General features: G+C 47.8%; 1 protein-coding gene and 1 long non-coding RNA gene across 4 annotated transcripts in view; both read left to right on the top strand.

Moving 5' to 3' along the window:
* Window positions 1-11,576, top strand: part of LPP (LIM domain containing preferred translocation partner in lipoma) — a 300,872-nt gene extending 289,296 nt beyond the window's left edge. For all 3 annotated transcript variants that reach the window (XM_082224279.1, XM_082224280.1, XM_082224281.1), the window contains 3 exons: window positions 6,510-6,688; window positions 8,191-8,311; window positions 8,747-11,576. In XM_082224279.1, the coding sequence (XP_082080405.1) occupies window positions 6,510-6,688; window positions 8,191-8,311; window positions 8,747-8,875 (429 nt within the window). In that variant the 3' untranslated portion in view covers window positions 8,876-11,576. The remainder of the gene's footprint in view (window positions 1-6,509; window positions 6,689-8,190; window positions 8,312-8,746) is intronic.
* The window catches only part of LOC309533369, a 190,820-nt gene extending 173,862 nt beyond the window's left edge, over window positions 1-16,958 (top strand). Inside the window, exon 2 of the long non-coding RNA XR_014220176.1 lies at window positions 15,706-16,958. This is a non-coding gene — a long non-coding RNA (uncharacterized lncRNA). The remainder of the gene's footprint in view (window positions 1-15,705) is intronic.
* Window positions 16,959-19,886: the final 2,928 nt, after the last annotated feature.

Genomic DNA, 19,886 nt, shown 5'->3' with positions numbered 1-19,886 from the left:
GTTAAGAGATTGAAACGACGATTGTTGTCCTGGGATATCTCAGTTGGTAGAGCGTGAGACTCTCGGGGACGTGGGTTCGAGTTTGGGCAAAAGATTCTTGGTTTATAGGGGGTTGGATGGAATGACCTTCCAACTCGACAATTTTATGATTCTACGAGGCTTCGACTGTTGCCTGCAGGCATTTCTGCTCCTTGTCGATCTTCCCCTGGAATAATTTTCCTGGGTGGCTTTTCTGGAGAGCTTCTCCGTTCCCCGATGATCTTGCCTGCCCTCCAGAGATCAAAAAAGCCCAGCGCCAGAAAGCTGTGCAAGCCTGCAGGTTGACTCTCGCTAGCCACCTCCCCGGCTGCCTGCGCCACCCCCCCCCCCTTGCACATTGCCAGAATCTGGCTTGGCAGCCTCATTTTTTCCACCCATGAAGAGGTGCAGAAATAGCCAAAGTTCCCCAACTGCCCAGAGGCACTTTGGGAACCGGTTTGCGGTGAGGGGTAACTGGAGTTTAAATCTTAGGACGACCGCACATGTTTCCAGAAGCCTGGTGATTAGATGGAGCAGAGTTTTATAGACTGTTTCTGGCTTCGGGGCCTCGGTGTACTTTTCAAAACAAAGGCTAACAACAGAAATATCTTAGTTTGAGGTCTGGAACGTGTGTCTGGTCACTGTAGGAGCGGACAGGGGACCTAGGGGTCGTCTCTTCGATTTTTGACATGCCCCACCCCATGGAACAGGCCCAGGGCTGCCGTGAAGCGGACACGGAGGCAGCTCTAGAGAAGCGGACACGGAGCAATGGATCCAAACTACAAGAAAGAAGATTCCACCTAAACATTAGGAAGAACTTCCTGACAGTAAGAGCTGTTTGACAGTGGAATTTACTGCCAAGGAGTGTGGTGGAGTCTCCTTCTTTGGAGGTCTTTAAGCAGAGGCTTGACAACCATATGTCAGGAGTGCTCTGATGGGGTTTCCTGCTTGGCAGGGGGTTGGACTCAATGGCCCTTGTGGTCTCTTCCAACTCTATCATTCTATGATTCTGTGTCGTGCACCTGTTTGCAAAGAAGCATAGGAAAGTGGAGTTGGGCCACCGAGGGTCATCTAGTCCAACCCTCTGCGGTGCAGGAATCGCAGGTATAGAATTCCTGGCTGATGGCCATCCAGACATTGCTTAAATGCCTCCGGAAAGGAGAGCCCACCACCTCTTGTGGGAGTCTGTTCCGCTGTCAAACGGCTTTTACTGCCAGAAAGTTCTTCCTGAGGTTGAGTCAGAATCTCCTTTCTTATAACTTGAAGCCACGGGTTCGAGTCCTACCCTCCAGAGCAGGAGAAAAGAAGCATGGGATAGCCCTTCAGATATTTGGAGATGTCTCTCCTATCTCCTCTCAGTCTCCCCTTTTCCAGGTTAAACATACCCAGCTCTTTAAGCGCTCCTCATAAGGCTTGGTTTCCCGGCCCTCGATCATTTCTTTAAAGAAAAAAAATATATACTTTTCAAATTTATACATTTCATTAGTTTTACAATCAATTTCACATTTGGAAATGTGACTTCCTTCCCCCTCTTTCTGCGGTTCCTTAAATTTATTTTTAAGTATCTTCTGCATATCCAAATTCATTTAATTTCCTCACTTAATCTACTTTAAATATATACTCTTATAAAACTACAGGTTATTACAATAATCCTGCCAATGTTTTTATCTGCTTGCAATTTATCTGTAAATATTCAATAAACCATTTCCGTTCATTTATAAAAAGTTGGTTATCTTGATTTCTTATTCTTCCAGTAAGTTTCGCCATTTTTGAATATTCCATAAGTATTTGTACCTATTCTTCCATTGCTGGGACTTCTTCTTCATTCCACTTTGGGGCAAGTAGCATTCTTGCTGCTGTAGTAGCATACATGAATACATTTCTATACAATTTAGGTAGTTCTGTCCCTATAATCCCCAAAAGAAAAGCTTCTGGATTCCCCCACAAACGTTATTTTGAACATCTTTTTCAATTCATTGTATATCATTTCCCAGTAAGCTTTTAACCCTTGATCATCCCGGTTGCCCTCCTCTGCCCACCTTCCAGCTTGCCAGTATCCTTCTATTCTTTTGAGCATGTGCAGAGTTGCTTTTCCTCTCTCCAAAGGGACCCCAGCCAGCTCCCTCTCAGCCTTGGACTTGAGGTCGGGGCATCTTAATCTTCTGGTCTCGCCCCCAGGAAGGCAAAGAGCGTTTGACACAGAGGTGCGGCATGCTACGTGCCACGGAGGCCGAGCAGGAAGCTAGCAGCCGCTTGCCCTGAGCTGTGTGTACAGCTGTTAAGATGTTAGATCGCAGCTTGACGCTCAGGAAGGCTTGCCATCAGAACACATTTACATCATGGAGGGATTAATTTGTCTATCCTGTCATCCTGGTGGGAGCAAAGCAAATTCCACAGCAAGGGCGATTCTCCTCCCGAGAAAGAGGAGGAGAACAACAGAATAAAAACAGAGGCTGCTGTAGATCCAGAACTGCGTGCAAGGAGGGAAGAGGACCAAGCAATAAAGTTGCAAGGGTAAATTTCATTTATTTAAAACTATTTTGGGGACGCGGGTGGCACTGTGGGTTAAACCACTGAGCCTAGGACTTGCCGATCAGAAGGTCGGCGGTTCGAATCCCCATGAAGGGGTGAGCTCCCGTTGCTCGGTCCCTGCTCCTGTCCACCTAGCAGTTCAAAAGCACGTCAAAGTGCAAGTAGATAAATAGGTACCACTCCAGCGGGAAGGTAAACGGTGTTTCCTTGCACTGCTCTGGTTCGCCAGAAGCGGCTTAGTCATGCTGGCCACATGACCCGGAAGATGTACGTAGGCTCCCTTGGGCAGTAAAGCAAGATGAGCGCCGCAACCCCAGTGTCGGCCACGACTGGACCCTAACATTCAGGGGTCCCTTTACCTTTAAATCTATAGCAGTGGTTCCCAAATGTTTCTGGGTGGCTGACCACCCTAGTTCCAAGAAGTCATTCCAAATACCTTTATGCTGCTCTGGAAAAAAAGCATTATTCAGAATAGTGCTTTGCACAGCCCACTAAACAAGATTATAGCAGACAACAAGGCATGAAGAATATTTTGAAGAAAGCACAAGGGTGAATGGATGAAATATTTCCTAGAATCCTAGACTTGTAGAGTTGGAAGGGACCCAGTCCCGACCAGGGAAAGAATGGCAAACCAAGTTGATAGGGACTATGCTGAAATGGCAAAATTAACCGGAAAGCTCAGGAACTAAGAGGACAAGAACTTTAAAAAAGAATGGGGGGCGGGGAATTATTATTTATTTAGGAGACCATTGTAAGCAGAGGAAAACATTAGCAGGATTTTAATCTCACTTGTAAGGTAACAAAGACTACCGACAATTTAGACGGGTAAAAATGTGGATAATCAACTGATATGCAGATGTAAATATTGATATTAGGACCCATGAAGTGGAGGGGAGGGAGTCGCGAGATTCAGAGTTATCTTGTTATATGGCTTATTTAATTGATTTTGTTATAAGTTTACATTTTTAAAAATCAAATAAATATTCCTGTTTTTAAAAAAGAAGATCATAGCAGACAACGTTGCATGAAGAATATTTTGATGCGTTCGTACTAAAGAAAACACAAGGGTGAATGGACAAAATATTTCATAGAGTCCTAGAATTGAAGGGTTGTGGGTACCCCAGGGGTCATCTAGTCCAACCCCCGGCAACGCAGGAATCTCAGCTAAAGCATCCCTGGCAGATGACCACCCAACCTCTGCTTAAAAACCTCCGAGGAAGGGGAGTCCTTGCCACTGATGAACGGCTCTTACCACCAGGAAATTCTTCATAAAGTTTGGCTGGAATCTCCTTTCTTCTGACTCGAATCCATTGCTTTGGGTCCTTCATCTTCCACATTTGGAGACAGAAATGTTTCCAAATCCCAGTTGCTGGTGACCGCAGGAAGAGTTGTTCTTGTGGTCGGGTTCTGCTTGCAGGAATCTGGCCAGCCACTGTGAGAACAGGATGCTGGACTCAATAACAATATATTATTATTATTATCATCATCATCATCATTATTATTATTACTTATACCCCGCCCATCTGGCTGCGTTTCCCCAGCCACTCTGGGCAGCTTCCAGCAAAATATTAAAATACAATAATTCATCAAATATTAAAAACTTCCCTAAACAGGGCTGCCTTCAGATGTCTTCTAAATGTCATATAATTGTTTATTTCCTTGACATCGGACGGGAGGGCGTTCCACAGGGCGGGCGCCACCACCAGTAAGTCCCTCTGCCTGGTTCCTTGTAACCTTGCTTCTCACAGGGAGGGAACCGCCAGAAGGCCCTCGGCACTGGATCTCAGCGTCCGGGCTGAACTATGGTGAGGAGACACTCCAGGTCTACTGGACCGAGGCCATTTAGGGCTTTAAAGGTCAACACCAACACTTTGAATTGTGCTCAGAAACTTACTGGGAACCAGTGTAGGTCTTTCAAGACCGGTGTTATATGGTCTCGGCGGCTGCTCCCAGTCACCAGTCTAGCTGCCACATTCTGGATTAGTTGCGGTTTCCGGGTCACCTTCAAAGGTAGCCCCATGTAGAGCGCATTGCAGTAGTCCAAGCAGGAGATAACCAGAGCATGCACCACTCTGGTGAGACAGTCTGCAGGCAGGAAGGGTCTCATCCTGCGTACCAGATGGAGCTGGTAAACAGCCACCCTGGACACAGAATTAACCTGCGCCTCCATGGACAGCTGTGAGTCCAGAATGACTCCCAGGCTGCGCACCTGGTCCTTCAGGGGCACAGTTGCCCCATTCAGGACCAGGGAGTCCTCCACACCCGATCACCCCCTGTCTGATCTAGCAGGTTCTTCTTGTGTTGTTAAGCTTAAATCAGGACTGCACAAGTTGGGTGATTCCTCAAGCCCAGTTCAGCTTTGGCAGCTGCCATCTGGAACCAGACAAACTCCCTGCCTGGAATTGGAGAAATGATGGCATGTGGGAGCGCTCAGTTTTCTAGCCCTCGACAGGCTGCAATGAACGGATTGGTTCAGCTTGGCCAGTCACCAGTTGCAGAGACCCACCATGTCGGATGGCCAAGGGTGACTGGCCATGTGCATCCCGACAGCTTCCCCTGTCCAGTGGAGAGAGGAGCTCAGCGTTTCCTGTTTCTGATTAAAATTGAACGGCCGCATTGTAAGAGGCTGGCACCGCAATGAAAAGCGGCTGTTACCATCGTGGGTGAGTGCAACACACGTGACGTGTGTCCGTGGAAAAGAAAAACATTGAAATTAAAAACCAAGACACGTTTTAAACATGTCAAACCAGCCACGTTGTCTTTGTAGGCAACGATTTCAAGGTTGCCAGGAGAAGGCAGCGTGGCGTAGTGCTTAGAGTGCCAGGCTGGGACCTGGGAAACCAGGGTTCACATTTCTTTCTGTTTTAATTGGTTTTCACATATTACATTACAATACAGATGTACCGTATTTTTTGCTCTATAGGATGCACCTGACCTTAGGACGCACCTTGTTTTAGAGGGGGAGAACAAGAAAAAAATAATTCTCCCCCTCTCTCCTCAGCACCCCTTCAGTGAAGCGGCAGGAGAAATGGAGCCCCTTCCATTTCTCCTCCCGCTTAGCTGAAGGGGCGCTCTGCCTTAGCTGAAGGGGCACCTAGCCTTCAGCGAAAGGAACCAGAAGCCTCCTGAGCGCAGCGGGAACTCCCACTGCGCTCCGGAGGCTTGAGACAGCTATCTTTGAAGCCTGAAGGGTGAGACGGGTCGGTGCACACCAACCCCTCTCGCTCTCCAGATAGCGTCGGGTTCCTTTCGCTGAAGCCTGGAGAGAAGACTCTCCTGGCTTCAGCAAAAGGAACTAGAAGCCTGAGCGCAGCGGGACCTCTCGCTGCGCTCCGAAGGTTTAAGGCAGCTATCTCTGAAGCCTGGAGAGCGAGAGGGGTCTGTGCACACCAACCCCTCTCACTCTCCAGGCTTCAGCGAAAGCAACGCGAAGCCTCCAGAGCGTGGAGGGAGCGCTCCGTCTGCGCTTCGAGGGCTTCACGTTGCTATCGCTGAAGCCAAGGTGCCTGCATTCGCTCCATAGGATGCACACACATTTCCCCTTCATTTTTGGAGGGGGAAAAGTGCGTCCTATAGAGCGAGAAATACGGTACCAAAACCAACACCATTTCTTCCCCATCCCCCCATACATTTACATGTATATTTCCTCAATCCATCCTATTATTCTTTTCTCCTTTCTCCCACTTCCCTGAAACATGAAGCTCCTTGGGCATAACCACCCCCTGCCTCTCAGCCTAGCCTACCTCATAGGGTCGTTGTGAGGATCAAAGAGGGAGAACTCTGCACGCCCCCTTGAGCTCTTTGGGGGAGAAGTGGGGACTTAATGCAACAAGTAAATAAAATAAGCATTCTTCGTGCATCCAAGGCCTGAGAGCATGCCATGTCTAGGAGCGAGGGGCCTGGGGAGATTTGCAGGCTTGGCGCGACTGACGGTCTCCGGCTGCCTTTTCTCTCTGCAGAGCACCCTGGAGCAGTGCAGCGTCTGCGCCAAGCCCATCATGGAGCGCATCTTGAGAGCCACCGGCAAGGCTTACCACCCTCACTGTTTCACCTGCGTGATCTGTCAGCGCAGCCTCGATGGGATCCCCTTCACCGTGGACGCTGGCGGAAACATCCACTGCATCGAGGATTTCCACAGGTGGCTGCGCTTCTCTTCGCCTCTTTTTGGGGGGCTCAGGGAGGGGAAGAAGCAGAGGTTTGCGTTTGGGCTGGTGTTTAGGCCTTTTGCGATGTGGGAGGGACTGCTATTATCTTCTTATTGTGCTGCAAGTTCATTTCGGCTCGGCCAAAAGCATCTGTGGCGTTCGTACAGAGCCCCCAGTCGTTTCACGGACTATTGACCTGTACACCACTACTTTATCCTTCCACTGCCACCAATTTTGTGGGGGAGAAACCCAGGGTTCCCCGGTAACGTATTGAGTCACAGTCAGGTAGAGTTAACAATGAAGATTAAAGTTTATTTCAAACAGAAAGAAGTTGCATGGCGAGTTCCCGCTCCCCCCCAGTGGAAATAAAGGCACATGACACAATTATTAAGGTTAATGGGCTAAATAAGGCCACAACTTTATTGGTTACAGGTGATGAGCGGTATTGGCTTAGGCATTGGTCCTAACCAACTATATCCGACTTCAGCCTGTCCTCTTGAAGTCCGGGAAGGGTTAACCACCAGTAGGGGGAGTCCTGCTGATGCACATCAACTAGGAACTCCCCCCCCCCGGGGTCACCAATAGGGGGCGTGGCTTAGGCCCTCACCTCCCCAAGTTTCAGACAGGGCTAAAGGACAGGGATTCTGCCCCCCAGAATCCTTTATCGGACCACCATTCAATATGTGGGGCAGGTGATGGCACTTCCTCCCCTCTTCCATCAACAGAACAATACCAATGCCCAACTGCCAATACCCAGAAAGTTGTCATGATTTGCTATCAGGTAGGCAAAAACCAAGTGGCTGGTGCCAATTTGCCAAGTGGAAAAATTCCTACCAGGCCCCTCAATGGTGACCAACCAAGGTCCATAGCAAGGTCAAGGAACGGAAACCTTATAGGGCAGGAGGGTGGGAAAAACAGGAACAGCTGGCAGGCGGAAAAGAGGGAGATCCCCGGCCGCGCCTCCGTTAAATAGGGCAGGCCACACCCCCAGAGCCAGCTGATTGGCTGGCCAGGGGGTGACGCGGCTGGGGATTCCCCCAATCACGTGGGGGGAGCGTGAATCCCGCAACCCCACCTCCTCTGCAGGGTGGAAGTGGCTTTTTAAAATATATTCGAAACGCTGTCACTCTCTTCCTTCTCAGTCTTGTCCCTGTCTCTAACTCACTCTGACTCCTCTATCTCCGCCCCCCCCCCCAAAAGAACCAACCGAACTAGGGTTAGGGTTAGGGTTAGGGTTAGGCTCTGCCTCTGGGCTTTCTTATTGGTCAACCTATTAACCCTTTTTTCCCCCAATACAAACATATCCCCAAAGAATGGGGAAAGGCCACAGCATCCTTTTCAGTGTACCACCCGCCCATCACTTGCTGAACATCGAAACCTCGGGTGGTGATATTCTTTGCTCGAGTCCTGGAACTTCCAGCGTCAGTGCAGGATGCACAGATTCCGCTTGGCTCAATGAGCAGAGCTTTCACAGCAAACTTTCTCCGTTCCCTAGGAAATTCGCTCCCCGCTGCTCTGTCTGCAAAGAGCCCATCATGCCCGCACAAGGCCAGGAGGAGACTGTGCGCATTGTGGCCTTGGACCGTGACTTCCATGTGGAGTGCTACCGCTGCGAGGTCAGTATCTTCTGCGCATGCAGAGGATATGCTGTGCATAGATCAGTGGTAAGGGTCCCCTGGATGGTTAATTCCAGTCATAGGCGACTGCAGGGTTTCTGTGCTCCATCTTGCTTTCAGGTGAAGGGAGCCGGCGTTTGTCCACAAGCAGCTTTCCAGGTCATGTGGCCAGCAGGACTAAACTGCTTCTGGCGCAAGCCTGAAACCTTAAGTTGCTGTTTTAGGGGTTGTTTTTAAAAGTCTGGAACAAATTAATCCGTATTGCATTACTCGCTATGGGAAAGCAGTGCGCCTTGGTTTTGGAATGCTTTGGTTTTGGAACGGACTTCCGGAACAGATTAAGTTTGAGAACCAAGGTACCACTGTAGAGTCATTGTGAAAAGGTGCCTGCAAACCTGAAATCGTTTAATGCGTCTTTCTCACCCTCTTGTACAGGACTGCGGAGGCCGTCTGTCCGAAGGCGACAACCAGGGCTGCTACCCCTTGGACGGCCACATCCTCTGCAAGATGTGCAACTCTGCCCGGATCCAGGCCCTGACGGCAAAGTCGAGCACCGACCTCTGAAGGCCCCCGGAGCCTCGCGCCATCCTCCCCCTCTCACACAGCTGGAAGGCTTTGGGACAAGCAGAGCGGCTTGCTGGGGGCTCCACATTATGGCGTCTCCCTCCCCATGTCTACACTACAGATTTAACTCTTTGAGCCTGCAATCCCTCTCTGCAAGGCACCCTGGGAAATGTAGTTCTCTGGGGCTCTTTCCGAGAAAGGTCTCAGGACACCCCCGCGAAACTACAGTTTCCAGGATGCTTTGAGGAATGCCATGATGCTTAAACTGGTTTGAAACTGGTAGATGTTTATAGTGCAGATGGAACCCCCCCCCAACTCCTCGGCTGTCTCCATCCCCTTCTGGTTTCATCTCCTCTAAATCCAAAACCCATTAGCTTGTCCTATGCATTTTATCCATTCCGGCGCTCCAGCCACAGATGCTTACGCCTTTTCCTTTTCTTCTTCACACGAGCCATCAGATCCTGAGCTTCTTTGCACATTAATATATGGGGGGGGGGGACGACGAACGGGGACACTTTATATCTATTTCTATAGCCTCATATGATAACGTATTGCAATATTTCACTAGTGCCTTAAAGACAACTATGCAGAGTAAGGAGTTAGGGCTGCGATTCAGGGATGGGAAAGGCGATTCGGGAATCTGCGGGGGCTTGCGAGGGAACGTGCTTGGCACTTGAACAGCACTCAAGGTCCGCCTCTGTCGCACCTCCATGGACCCAACTTGCTGGGTTCTCGCGACCAAAACACAGCTTTTAGAGCTGGGACCACAAGCACACCATTTACTGTAATCTCCGCCTGAAAAAGGGGGGGGGGAGTTTTCTGAGGGGAAGGTAAAAGGACCTCTGGACAGTTAAGTCCAGAAACACACGCTCACACTACAGCTGGAATAAAAAAATCTCGCACAGATTTGATCCTCAGCAGTTCTTAAGGGCTGAAATTTCGCAAATTCCAAAGCTCCGATTTGCGGACAGGTCCCTGAGAGACACTTAACTCGCCGTAAGCCTTGTAGGGCAGCAGTATTAAGTATGGCACTTGTCAAGTGCAGTGACTTATGCCCGCTGCCTCCCCCCCAAAAAATAACCCTCTAAATATCTAAACACTAACAAAAGAAATGTTCTATCCTTGAGGTCCAAGGTAAACACATTCACCAGTTAGAAAGGTAAAGAGGGCAATGTACCTGCTTCAAATATCCTTCTCCCTGTTGGGCGTGGGAGCCCAGTACCAGAACTGGGAAGAGGATTCCAGCGAAGAAGGGGTACCATTTTGGTTCACGTGCTGTCCCCACAGACCCTGAGTGTGCTGCATTCAGGGCCAGTGCTGCAGTGGCGCCTCCCTGCCCCACCTGTGACTGTGTTGCAGAGGACCAGTAAAGGAACCCCTGACCGTTAAGTCCAGTCATGGACGACTCTGGGGTTGCAGCGCTCATCTTGCTTTACTGGCCGAGGGAGCCAGCGTACAGCTTCCGGGTCATGTGGCCAGCATGATTAAGCCACTTCAGGCGAACCAGAGCAGCACACAGAAACGCCATTTACCTTCCCACCAGAGTGGTACCTATTTATCTACTTGCACTTTGACGAGCTTTCAAACTGCCAAGTTGGCAGGAGCAGGGATCGAGCAACGGGAGCTCACCCCATCGTGGGGATTCGAACCGCCGACCTTCTGATCTGCAAGTCCTAGGCTCTGTTGTTTAGACCACAGCGCCACCCAAGGGGTCAGTAAAGACTGTTCTCAGGCATGTGTAGCTTGCAAGGACATCTCTTCCTTGGTTTGAAAGACGAGCACCCCCAGTTATAAGAGGTGGGAAATGAAAGTAGGGCCCTGAGGGCGATATTCTCCTGTCCAGAGGTTTGCGACTGGGGTTGGACTAGATGACCGTTGTGGGTCCCCTCCAACTGTACAGTTCTACATCAGCTAGCTCTGCACTGCAACCTAGCAGTTTGAAAGCACACCAGTGCAAGTAGATAAATAGGTACCGCTGTGGCGGGAAGGTAAACAGCGTTTCTGTGCGCTCTGGTTTCCGCCACGATGTCCCGTTGTGCCAGAAGCCGTTTAGTCCTGCTGGCCACATGACCCGGAAAGTTGTCTGTGGACAAACGCCAGCTCCCTCAGCCTGAAAAGCAAGATGAGCTCCACAATCCCATAGTCACCTTTGACTGAACTTAACCGTCCAGGGGTCCTTTACCTTTTTGCCTGCACTACAGCAGTCGCTTTCGACCTCTCTCCCAGAGACCCGGGAGTTTTTGAGGGATCTTTGGATGGGAAGGTCAGTAGCGGCAGTGTCCGAGCGTCCGAGAGTCCTGCGTTCCATCTCTACACACTCAGAGCAGCCTGGTCGGTGTTGCAAGCAGAGGTGTCCCCTGGGGTGTACTCCAGAGCCCGCTGCAATTGGCGGACAGGGTCTTCTGTAAATACCGTATTTTTTTGCTCTATAGGACGCACTTTTCCCCCTCCAAAAATGAAGGAGAAATGTGTGTGCATCCTATGGAGTGAATGCAGGCTCTCGCTGAAGCCTGGAGAGCGAGCAGGGTCGGTGCGCACTGACCCCTCTCGCTCTCCAGGCTGCAGGCAGCTATCCGCAAGCCTTCTGAGCGTGGCAGGAGTTCCCGCTGGGCTCTGAAGGCTTGCGGATAGCAGCCTGTTCTGGGGGCTGGGGTCGGGGGAAGCTTGGGCTTCCCCCACCCCATCCCCTCGGTTGGGGGGGGGAAATAAATTTTTTTTCTTTATTCCCCCCCCCTAAAAACTAGGTGCACCCTATGGTTCGGTGCGCCCTATGGAGCAAAAAATACGGTAAGTCAATGTGGGCAAAGGTTTGAAATCTCTGCCCTGCAGCAAAACACTATAACCTCAGCAGCGGGGTCACTCCCCTTGCCATAAACTCCATAGCAAGGTAATCCCCCTTGCTTGGAGAGCAGATGCCTCAGACGTGGTCCCTCTGGGAACAGGGACAGCAGGGGGAGGGTAGATCACCCGTCTTCCCATTTCAAAAAAATGGCAATAGGTTTCCTTTGGCTAAAGTTAGAATCTGGATTTAAGTGGAGATAAGAGCTACAGGCTATTCCACCCAATGTTTTATCATTCAGTCGTGGTTTGCCTCTCTCCATTAACACAGAAGAACTGTGTCACTCCAGATAGCAGGAAGGTTATCCTCTAGCTGAACCGGGGAGCCAGGATCCTTGCACCTCTAGAGCTAGCTTCTCAGGGAGAAGGCTAAGTAAGGACCCTGACATACTAATTTTCTTCTTGCGGAGATGCATGCATGAACCTGCAGTCCTAAATGCTGTTAGCCCAGCCATTGCTGCACCGCATAGTTCTCCAACCCTCGCATTTCAGCGCTTAGACATTTCTCTCTCTGGAGAAGAGCGGGGCAGCGTTTCAGCCTGCTAAGGAGCTGAGTCCTTGCCGAGAAATGTAGTAAATTAAGCAGAGTGCAACTGGGTGTTACGCTCATAGGGCTTAGTCACCATAGCAGAGTATATTTATTACAAAGCTTTATTTAACCTATTGCAAAGAAAACACACACGCACACCCCTCTTTTTTTGCCAAAGAAACCTTGGCCACGATCCACTAGGAATGCCTTTTGCATGAGCCCTGCACCAAGGAAGGAGAGCACCAATGCATTTCAATGGTGCACGTTCAGGGGATGTTCCTAGTGGATTGGGCCCGCGGGTGGTTGCTGTGGTTTTTCTCTAAAGTATGCAATATTTTTTATTCCTGAAAAGTTTATAACCTAAGATTTCCCTGCGCCTTTCCCCCAAATATATAGGATTTTTTATATATATAAAAATTATAAATGTATGTATACTTAACAAGAAATATATATGTCTACTATTTTGATTAAACTTTTTATGTATGTAAGTTAGGTCGCGATGAGCCGAGGGCAGTGGGAACGTCGTTTGGATGTTCTTGTAGATGAGTTGGTGCCTGGACAATTGCACTCTTCGTTTTAAGACGAATACTTAGCAATCAGTAGACTTAACCCTTATTCCCTCTGATAATAAATAGGAAACCCTACAAAAAACCCATACAGTCCAAGTTTAAGAGAGCCTGAGGTCCCAAACCTCAAGATACGCTATTGCAATCACCACTCCTTTGCTAGACCCTTTGAAGCAAAAAGTGTCTGGATCAGAACCTTCTCTGCTGTTGGGCTAGCTGCCTGTATTTTATTTTATTTTGCTTCATTGTACACACTCGTTGGAAGGAAATATTGATTGCGCTGTAACCCTAATTCCAGTTACTGGGAAGGGGTGCCGAAATGAGATTTAGGAGAGAGGTTTGTGAAGCTCAAGGCGATGTCCAGGTTTCACCCTTCAGCTATGCTTAAGGCAGGACGGAATCCAGTACAGTGGTGCCCCGCAAGACGAATGCCTCGCAAGATGGAAAACTCGCTAGACGAAAGAGTTTTCCGTTTTGGAGGTGCTTCGCAAAACGAATCTCCTATGGGCTTGCTTCGCAAGACGAAAATGTCTTGCGAGTTCCTGCGGGGGTTTTTTCCTCCCCCCCCCTTTTTCTAAGCCGCTAAGCCGCTTATCAGCTGATCTGATCAGCAGATAAGCCACTAAAAGCGCTAATCCGCTAATCCGTCAATGGGCTTGCTTCGCAAGACGAAAAAACCACTGGACGAAGAGAATCACAGAACGGATTATTTTCGTCTTGCGAGGCACCACTGTATAAACGAAATCCGACTGGGCCATATCTGGCCCCCGTCCAGATGTTTTGGGCCACATGTCCCATCAGCCGAAGCCAGCACAGCTTGTAATCCCAAACAGCTGGAGGGAGGCCAGTTTAAGGCTAAGGCTGGATTCACAGAGAGATGGCACTGTGGCTGCTCGGTGGAGCCTCCATGTGCAAGGGCAGTGTACCTCTGAACTCCAGAACGGGGAGCGTTTTTCTTTCTAGTGCCTCTGATGTATTATTTGCACTCAATTCTTTTCCCATTTTGCCTTGTCTGCTCAGAGGTAAGTCCTGCTGCCTTCAGTGGGGCTTACTCTGAGTAAAGTAGGGTTAGGATTACAGCCTTGATGCAAAACCAAGGTCAAGGTTTCTCATGCTGTGTCACTGGCAGGAAAAGGAAATGCTTTTGTGAACAATGTGACGACCACCAATCTCTCCATCTTCTTCTGCTCCTTCTTTCTTTCTAATGAACATTGAAGAGACTGGGCACTTTCTGAGTTTTGCGTCGCCCAGCACTGCAAGGGGTCAGACTAGATGGGCCTTGGGGATCCCTTCCAACTCTACATTTCTATGATTCTGCGAGAAAGGGCACATCTTTGAATGCATTGCATCGTAGAGCTGGGAGGGAGGGACCCCAGTGGCCATCTAGTCCAACCCCCTGCAATGAAGGAATCTCTTTTTTAAAAATATGTTTTATTAGTTTTTAACATAACATTTTCAACAATTATTAAACATACTTTTATACCTTATACAATTTTTTAGACTTCCATCCATCACATCTGAATTTTTTCCAATTTTTCACCTAATTTACATTTCTGACTTTCACTACTGTATTACATTTAGATATCATAACTAATATCTCTCTTCTTCCTCTTCTTTGCAATATTTCCTGTTTTCCTCCTTACAAAACTTCTTGTAGTCCTACTAGCATAATTTGTTGATTACAGTTGCTCTTCAAATAATTCGTATATTTCTTCCAATCTTCTGCGAATCTCTGGTCCCGCAGGTTTTGAATCTGTCCTGTCATTTTGTCCAATTCTGCGTAGTCCATTAATTTCGTCTGCCATTCTTCTTTCGTCAGGGTTTCTTCTTGCTTCCATTTCTAGGCCAACAAAACTCTTGCCACTGTTGTTGCATATAAAAACCACTTAATATCCTGTCTATTAATGTCCTGACTTATAACACCAAGTAAAAGCAATGAAGGAATCTCAGCTCAAGCAACGATGACAGTGAGCCCTCCAGCCTCTGCTCTAAAACCTCCAAGGTAGAAGAGCCCATTTTCCAAGGGAGTCCGTTCCACTGCCAAACAATTCTTAGCGTCCTTGTTTTCCTCCTGCTGCCCAGTACATATTTGCTAAATCCAATAGTCCCTTCATTTCATACGAAGGTCAAATGCGGACGCCCTGAGATGCTAAAGTCCTCAAACAAGCCGCGTCCTCTGGTCCTCCGTGTGAAATCTCAGGGGCGCTGCTGTACATTGCATTTTCAGCTTTGACCGGCCAGGCTTAGAAGGGGCTGGTGGAGAGGAGGGGTGTTTTTTTTTGGGGGGGGGGAATCCTGAGAGAGCATTTGATGGTGGCTGCCTGGGAAACTGCACAAGTCAGCTTTTTCAGAAAAAAATAAACCGCTTATTGTAATTTGCCAGATCTGATGCACAGCTGACAGGCACCTTCCTGCGGGCAGTGGGGTTACAATAACTCCTGCTGGCCAACCCACCACCAATGCAGAAGGAGGGGGGGGGGACGTGTCTCTAGCCAGGAATTATATTTAGCCTTTTGGTTGCATAACAGTCGGCCAGCTCCTCTCTCTCTCTCTCTCTCTCTCTCTCTCTCTCTCTCTCTCTCTCCTCTGTAGGTCCTTTCCCTGACAGCACACAGCCCCTTATCGATGAGCAAGCTTTATTTTTAACAAAATAAATCAAATATCTGCATTGGGTGCATTCTCCAAATCTCTGGCACGCTGAATTATTTCTCTCCTTTTGAGACCAGGTGCATTGTGAGAGTTGAGCTGATGTGAATTTCTCCCCTGTACAATCTGCAGGCAGAAAGCAGGTTGTCAGAATGTGGGGCAAAGCTGATTTCGGCCTGCAAAAGTCCTAAGTATTTTATCTTTGGCAGGCTGTTGGGTGTTTGGGGTTTTGTTTTTTTGGGGGGGGTCAGCTGTTAAACTAGAATCACATAATTGTGGAGTTGGGAGAGACCCCCAAAGGCCATCTATCGCAACCCCCTGCAATGCATGGAACTTTTAAAGGTCCATGCTATTTCAAAATGTTTAAAAAGCTGGGGGGGCGGACTTAACATCTCTCTCCCCCCAAAAAAAGCTTAGACTTAGAATGACAGTTAAACAATTCTGCATCTGGCCACGTTCTGCAGATGAAAAAGTGAAGTGGTCTGGATTTGATAAAAAATGGTTCTCTCTTGGGCTGGTGAAGCTGTGCCCCGTCAATGCCACCTCGTTAAGTTTTCTGTTAAAAATAATAACGATGCAAACAGGGGGGAAATTGGTTTAAAACAAGCGAATAAAACCAGTTGCAGCTCAGGACAGTACTGAAAACCCCGCTAAGAGAGAAATCAAAGCAGAGGGTCAGGATAATTCAGTTTGAATTCCCGCAAGATCTTCCTAAAAAGTTTCCACCCTCTGGGGCCAGCAAATAAATGGAAATGCTGTACAGATGGGGCTCCCCGTAGAGGATTTTCTGTGCCTAAATGTCACACTAGACTAGAAGAAACTCTTGTATTCTTCATGCCTTTGAGGAAGAAGGAAACTCGCAGTAGATCCTTGTCCTTTTTTCTTTTCCCTTTCTTTTTTACTGAGCTGTGGGCTCTTGTCTAACACAAACGTAGATAAGGTGGTTTTGAGACCTAAGCCGGAATTTCTCAGAATGTGTTTTTTCTTGGGGGGAAATTCTCCACCTTGCGGTGTTTGGCGTTCCCATTTCCCCAGGCCTAAAAAACAAGTCCGAGAGACTGCCCTGAGTTTCCCGGAGACCACATTGAGACACATGGTGCGTCACAAATTCAGCAGGCCTGTTCCTAGAGCCTCAACCCTGCAAAGTAATGCACTGTGGAAGGAAATGGATGAGTCCTTGTTCCAAACATCAAGTGCAGAGAGGACTGAATTTATTTAATTTATGGATTCAGTCCATTTATATACGGCGCTTTATCAAAAGATGCGTGCAACATTAGAAACATATTGCAAAACTTCCATGATAAAAGCACAGCTAAGCCCCTCTCTCTCTTTTGTAATTGGTCCAGGGATTTGTGAACTTAATGCACATATAGCCAGAGAGTTGCATGCATGAAATATTTAGGCTCTCCTATTTCTGGGGTGTTTTTGGATTTTGCATTTGTGGGACCCCTTGTAAACATCTTCAGAGAGGCAGGGGTTGAATTAAAAACATGCTTGCACTAAAGGCGGTTGGAATTCTTACTTGTGGAGAATATCCTTGGGTACTTTGCATATGCTACAGTCCTAATTACTAAAATTGATCTGTGTAATCCAGAATGCGCACAGGTTGAGGAGCATTAGAGGAGAAGTTAATAAAATTGTTTCAGTGTTGAGAACAGGAAGCAGGACTAGATGGGCCCTGGGCCAGATCCAGCAGGCTGCGTTTACATTCTCCTGTGCAATCCAGAGGAAGGTTCCTTGCGCCATTGCCCGTGAAATGTTAGTTGCTCAAGAGCTCTCCCAGATGCTCTTATGCTACGTAGAAATGCCTGAAATGTCTTCGGGTGGGATGCATCCCACTCGAAGACATTTCAGTCATCTCTATGTAGCATGAGGACACCAGGTCCTGTGGGATCCCACCAGCGAGGGCTGTTAATGGAAAAACCCGAGGGCTCCCTTGGACAAAAACAAAGACACCAACCAGGATTACTTGGAGCAAAACAGCAGCCTGTAGGCTTGGCCTTTATTGATCTGTTGCAACAGGGTGCTCCCCTCACCCGCAGGAGAGAGGAGGGACCCAGAAAAATGGTGTGCAAGGCCTTATAAAGACTTTTGAAATTGCCACCCTGTAGACCAAGACCACCCCCCAGAAACATCATACCTACATCACAGAAGGGGTGTAACCTAAGACCACCTCTCAGATACATCATACCTACATCACAAAAAGGCGGTCTAAAACAGAAATTTTAATATTGTTTTTCTCCTGTTGTTGTTTATCTCCTGTCTGGCAGGGTACTTGATTGGATTTCCTGGGTAGCCTGGCCAGTCTTTTGTAATGATAAATACTTAGTTCCTGGGCCATGTCACAGGCTCACACCCTATTCAAACACAGACATACCCTCAAGACAGAATTTGTGAAGGAAAAGGCAATAGGGAGGCTTTTCCAGTTTGACCTTGCAGAGAAAACATTTGCTCAGTTTAGGAATAAAAATGGTTCCAGGTCTGTCTTCCTGTGCTGATCTATGTATGTGCTTGGTTGGTGAACATTACCATATATCTAAGACCATAAAATTCCTACCACAGGGCAAATCTATTCATTTATTTATTTCCGAAAATTCACACACTGCTTGCTTGTGGGAAGAGCCTCAAAGCAGTTTGCAAAAAGATGAAACAATCACCAGGGAGAAATTCCCACCATTGTTAAAACGGAACAAAAGGTTAAAACGCCAAAAGAAGTTAAAGCTCACATCAACTTTCAAAGCAACTGGAAACATTTAATTTTTTTTGCAAGCACCAGAAAGAATGCAGAGAAGGCGCCTGCTAGTATCAATAGGCAGGGAGTTCCAAAGTGTAAAAGATCGAGTGCTTTCAAATGCGGAACAGGGAACAGGGCCAATTTGGCGATCTCTTAGGTAAACTGGTCCCAAATTGCTTAGCCCCTCATCCTGTTCTCACAGTGGCCAAGGATATACCTGTGGTAAATCTGCAATCAGGATTCGAACACAAGACCCCTCTCCCTACCCCTAGTTTTCAGCAAATGGGGTTCAGAAGCTGTAAACTAAGATAGTTGTTTGGTTTGCATGAAATGGGCAAAGGGTTTGTTTGTTTGTTTGCTGCGAGAAACGAGTTCCAACTGCAGATTTTTATTTTTATTAAAAAGGAAGAGCACAGGCCAGTCATTTTTCATGTTTAGGATTTCTCTCTCTCTCTCTCTCTCTCTCTCTCTCTCTCTCTCTCTCTCTCTCTCTCTCCCTTTTATCTCCAGCATCTTCTCATAAAACTTAGGCATGAGAAAAATGCTTTAATGTGGAACATTCCGTGAACTGAAAGTCCCATAACTCCTGTGCAAATATTGGCTTGAGCTTGTGGCTTCAGCTGGAGGCAGCAGGCCTGGTGTTATTTCTGTGGGGAGGGGGAAGTTAGGAAGTTTGCATTCAACATTAAAAGTGGGGGAAATACCCAGTGGATCGTTTTCTGCGTTTCCTTTTCTCTTGGCAAAATTGTGCGCGCACACACACACACACACACACGCGCGCGCGCGCGCACACACACACACACACACATATATATATATATATATATATATATATATATATATATATCCCTCTTGCCATAAATAGAGTCAAAGCATCTCTATTTACAGTTGTGTCTTTATAAAGCATGATTCTCTTGCTGGGGGGAAAGTGAGAAGGATGTTATGCTCTACCCCCCCCCCAGCTGCTATTGATGGGGCTGTGTGCAATGATTAACTCTGGTTAGGCGAGACACTTCTTTCTAATTCCTAGTTCCTTTTCGTAGCTCAATTCCATCTCCCAGGTGGTTGGTTCATTGCTTTGCAATATACAGCCGTACGTTGGAACTCAAACGCCTCGCCAGTCAAACATTTTGGCTCCTGAACACCGCAAACCCGGAAATGAGCGTTGGCAAATGTTCTTTGGAACCCGAAGCTTCCTGCAGCCAATCAGAAGCCACGCTTTGGTTTCCAAACATTTTGGAAGTCAAACAGACTTCCAGAACAGATTCCATTCGACTTCCGAGGTACGACTGTACATGCTTTGAATCACCAAATCTGCAGCGGTTACAGTGAGTTTATGTGTGTGCATATTTTAAAATCTATTATTATTATTATTATTATTATTATTATTATTATTATTATTATTCCATGGTTATAAGATGAATAGAAAAGTCCACAGTTGCAATATAAGTATTTTAGTCTAAGATGGGCAGGCAGCCCTTGGTTCAAATCTCACCTGTGCCATGAGTAGAAAAAATGTAGTATAAGCACCGACAACCGGGAAACACTGGCCTGCGAGCCCTCCAATTGGAGAACAGCCTTTTCCGAAGGTGTCATGGGCTTTGGAGACACACGAACTCAGGACGCAAGGGAGAAACGTGCTAAGAGGAAGGCACGATAGGCAAATCCACAGCGTGATCAACACCCACCCAGAAACCA

This window comes from Podarcis vaucheri (assembly GCF_965113315.1).
Source record: "Podarcis vaucheri genome assembly, chromosome: 5".
Taxonomy (NCBI): domain Eukaryota; kingdom Metazoa; phylum Chordata; class Lepidosauria; order Squamata; family Lacertidae; genus Podarcis; species Podarcis vaucheri.
Note: the sequence above shows the minus strand (reverse complement) of the source record. Positions and strands in the feature narration are given on the sequence as shown.